This window comes from Andrographis paniculata, unplaced genomic scaffold (assembly GCF_009805555.1).
Source record: "Andrographis paniculata isolate CXL003 unplaced genomic scaffold, ASM980555v1 Contig57END, whole genome shotgun sequence".
Classification (NCBI taxonomy): Eukaryota; Viridiplantae; Streptophyta; class Magnoliopsida; order Lamiales; family Acanthaceae; genus Andrographis; species Andrographis paniculata.
The window spans coordinates 4271219-4275421 of record NW_026137592.1 but is presented as its reverse complement, the minus strand read 5'-3'; the positions used below and the strand labels follow the sequence as shown (position 1 = coordinate 4275421).

General features: G+C 24.6%; 1 protein-coding gene across 1 annotated transcript; it reads right to left on the bottom strand.

Moving 5' to 3' along the window:
* Positions 1-1378: 1378 nt before the first annotated feature.
* On the bottom strand, positions 1379-1819 carry LOC127257280 (S-protein homolog 2-like). The gene has a single exon (XM_051283660.1). The coding sequence runs from the start codon at positions 1817-1819 to the stop codon at positions 1379-1381; it is 441 nt and encodes a 146-aa protein (XP_051139617.1).
* Between the last annotated feature and the right edge of the window lie 2384 nt (positions 1820-4203).

Genomic DNA, 4203 nt, shown 5'->3' with positions numbered 1-4203 from the left:
AGGCATATTCAATATTAATATTATATTGTAAAAAATAAAATTTTATTAATTATAAAAATATTATATATTAAAATATAATAATATAATGAGTAAATTATTTTTCTATAAATTCATTACTTTTTAGTACAAAAAATTTTTAACTAAATTTTAAATTTTTATAAATAAATTTTAATTTTTTTAGTACTGCAGCATAGCTTAGTCTACAATTTTTATTTTTATTAATTGTTTTTTTATTTTTTTCCACTTATGCCTTAATGCTCTCGAGATAACTTAGGTACATTTTATCCACGGAAAGGACATCACACAGTAGAAAAGTATAAGTAGCTACCTTAAAAAACTTTTTTTAGTTTATGCGTCAAATTGACAACATTTAATAGTTTCTATATCATATGCCAAAATATATAAAGAATTTTTTTTTTTCCTTTTAAATGTTAATTAAAATGTGCAATATATAAAAAAAAAAATGCACAATATGATAGATTCATCAGTATTTACTATCGAGGAATTCCTAAAAGAAGGAGTCCCATATAAATTAGGAAATAAAGATTCAATCTTTGCAAATAGAAAACCTAATTTAAAAAATATACAACAATCACAAAGTAATTAAATGACAAACTTAGATAACAATTCTTAGCATCATCATAAGGTCTATTGCAAATCAGTTGTAATCTTGGGCCGATTACCAGAGAGAATTGAACTTGGTCTATAAGAATGACCAAGTAAGGATTTAAGTGCAACAGAAGTAGCAAAAAGTGGCAACTTATTGTCATCTTTAAGACATTGTTCCTCCTATTAGGATTATGGCCCCAAATAAATATCTGCAAAATTTTAACAATGACAAGAAATAAGAACGAGAATTTAAACAACACAAGAATATACGTGGTTCGATCAAAATGACCTACATCAACGGGTAAAGACAGAGCAAACTTTCACTATTAAGAGATGAAATGTTGAGATATTTTAGATATTCGGTTTTAGAATTTAGTAGATTTATATTTAAATTTTGTCTCCATAGATTTGACTATTAATATTTGAGTCAATGAGTGTTTTATATTGTTTATAAATAGACCCTTATTTTGATAATCAATAAAAATCAATTTTCCAATTTCATAATTGATTTTCAATTCATAAATTTTGGTTAATGTTTTGACATGGCAAGATATACTGACATATTGCAAAATTTTTGAAATTGTAGTTCAAAACATCGAAAATTTAGACTAAAATCCAACAACAAAAATAAATCATTGAATATTTATAAACAAAAGGTTTATGACACGGGGTGTTTATAGAGAATTTAATATAATCAATCGACAACATATATCATCTTATTTTGAAAAAACATGTGATAAACTGCTCCCTCAAGTCGATTACTACGTCGTCATTGCCAATCATACATCTTCACATCCTGTTTGCCTTTCTTAACATAAAATCCATCTGTTCTCACAGACCATGTGCAGTCTTTCGCACAAATCTTAAGCCTTGTTTTACTATTGAAAACTTCAAAGGATCGTTTCTTCGATCCCCACATAAAATCACACCAGAACAATGTTTTCATGATAAAATGTTCGCAAAAGAACCAGTGCCAATTGCCCGTGTGAGTGCCAAGATCGTTATCGGCTGATTTGCAGTGATAGGTTACGCTGTTGGGGTCGGGCATGTCGACATTTATCGACACAGTATGCTTATCCGTCCACATACAAAAGGGTTCTTTATCTTTCTGTGAATTAGAGACAACACTGCCTGCAGCAACTTGCTGTGTCAAGACAAGGCTAAGAAATGTAAGAATTAAAAATGACTTCTTGGCTATGAGATCAGCCATAATGTTGTTTTGATGTTTTTTTGTGAGAGGATGAGCTGATGAGATAGATGTCCTTGTGGTGTTATATAGTGTAGCTATGATCATTGCTGTAATAAAATTAAGTTACAATATTAATATTACGGTTTGAATAATGAAATTCTTAATTATCACAATGAACTAACTGCTTTTATATATTATATTTTGATATGACAATAAGATTTATATGTATATGTATATACACATAATATCACTTATTTAGGGATCATCAAAATGTCTATTTTGATTGAATTTCATTCTTGTTTGGTTGATGGTTCAGATTTAGGTGTGAATTTAAATAGTAAAAAAATTGTATTTGAATAGTTTTAATGATACGATATAAATATATATTAATGTAATATTTTTAATATAAAATTTATTTTTAATAAAAATAATTATATACTCCCTCGGTTGTAAAAAAATATGATTATTTGACCAAACATGAGTTTTTAAAAAAATAAATAAAAATATAAACTTTTATTTTAAGGTATAAAAAATAGTAGAAGAAGTGTTTTTTTTTAGCTAAAAAAATAAAATGAAAATAAATTTAAATGAAAAAAAAAGAATAAATTCGAATGACAGGAAAACCATATGTTTTCAAAGTAAAAAAATTAATAAATAGCAAAATTTTCTCAAAAGTCTTTAACTAAAATATAAAATAAAATCTAGACAAAAAGTAAAGAGAATGAAAGAAAAATATGACTTTTACAAGGGCTGCATGCAAAAATATTGAGATAATATTATTATTATTATTACTATAATAATAATAATTATTATTATATTCATAAGATATTATTATGTACTCCCTCCATTCCACTCTATTGTCCCAAATTTTTTTGGCATGGCAAGAAAAGTGTATTAGAAAATTAATTGCTTTAAATTTAGTTGATATGATAATTGTAATATGCTTATATGCGTTTATATATATTATGGATAGAATAAAAGTAAATTAATTTTAACGCAAATAATTTTTATATTTAGATAAATGATTGATTTAAGTATTTGTAAAAATACTAATAATTAAAAAAGTATATAAGTATAAACTTGAATTATTTGTAATAAATTATCATTATAATTATTTTAAATATAAATTACAATTTTTTGTATTTAGTTAGATTTTTTATTTTTAACGTATCAAATCAAATCAAATTTCTATTTTTTATTTTTATATTATAAAATCAATTATACATTCAAAAAATTAATATTTTTTATATATATTACATCAAATAACCATTCATTTTTTATTTTTTTCCACTTATGCCTTAATGATCTCGAGATGAGTTAGGTACATTTTGTCCACAGAAAGGACATCACACAGTCACAAAAGTATAAGTTGCTACCTTCAAAAACTTTTTATGCGTCAAATTGACAACATTTAATAGTTTCTATATCATATGCCAAAATAGATAAAGAATTTTTTTTTCTTTTAAATATTAATTAAACTGTGCAATATAAAAAAAAATAAAAAATGCACAATATGATAGATTCATCAATATTTACTATCGAGGAATTCCTAAAAGAAGAAGTCCCATATAAATTAGGAAATAAAGATTCAATCTTTGCAAATAGGAAACCTAATTTAAAAAATATACAAGAATCACAAAGTAATTAAATGACAAACTTAGATAACAATTCTTAGCATCATCATAAGGTCCAAGTCTTGGGCCAATTACCAGAGAGAGTTGAACTTGGGCTAGAAGAATGACCAAATAAGGATTCAAGTGCAACAGAAGTAGCAAAAAATGGCAACTTATTGTCATCTTTAAGACATTGTTCCTCCGGCTAGGATTATGCCCCCAAACAAATATTTGCAGAATCTATTTTTTATTTTTACATTATAAAATCAATTATACATTCAGAAAATTAATATTTCTTATATATATTACATCAAATAACCATTCATTTTTTTTAAAAAAAAATTACTATTCAAAATCGAATCCAAAATCCAAAATCCAAAATCTTAACCAAATATGTAGTTAGTGTTTATTAAGTATGAAATATATATTGTTTAAAATATATAATATTTTAATTTTTATTTTTATTTAAAAAAATTCAGCTCTGTTCAGCGCCACTCGAGTCCGAATTATATCTAGATTGTTCAGAAATGTCCGTTATATTAAACAAAATATACCGATATTATACCAAAAAATTAGTATACTAAAAATTCGGTAACAAATAAATGTACCGTGCCGTACTAAGAATTCAGTATGCTGAAAGTATCAATATGTACCGCTTCATACTGAAATATCAAATTTAAAATAATTTTATAATTTAAGAAAAAATAAAAACAATAATTTTTGTGTCAATATACCAAATTATCGATATATATCAATATGTTGAATACTAAAATATCAACTTAAGTATGTTAT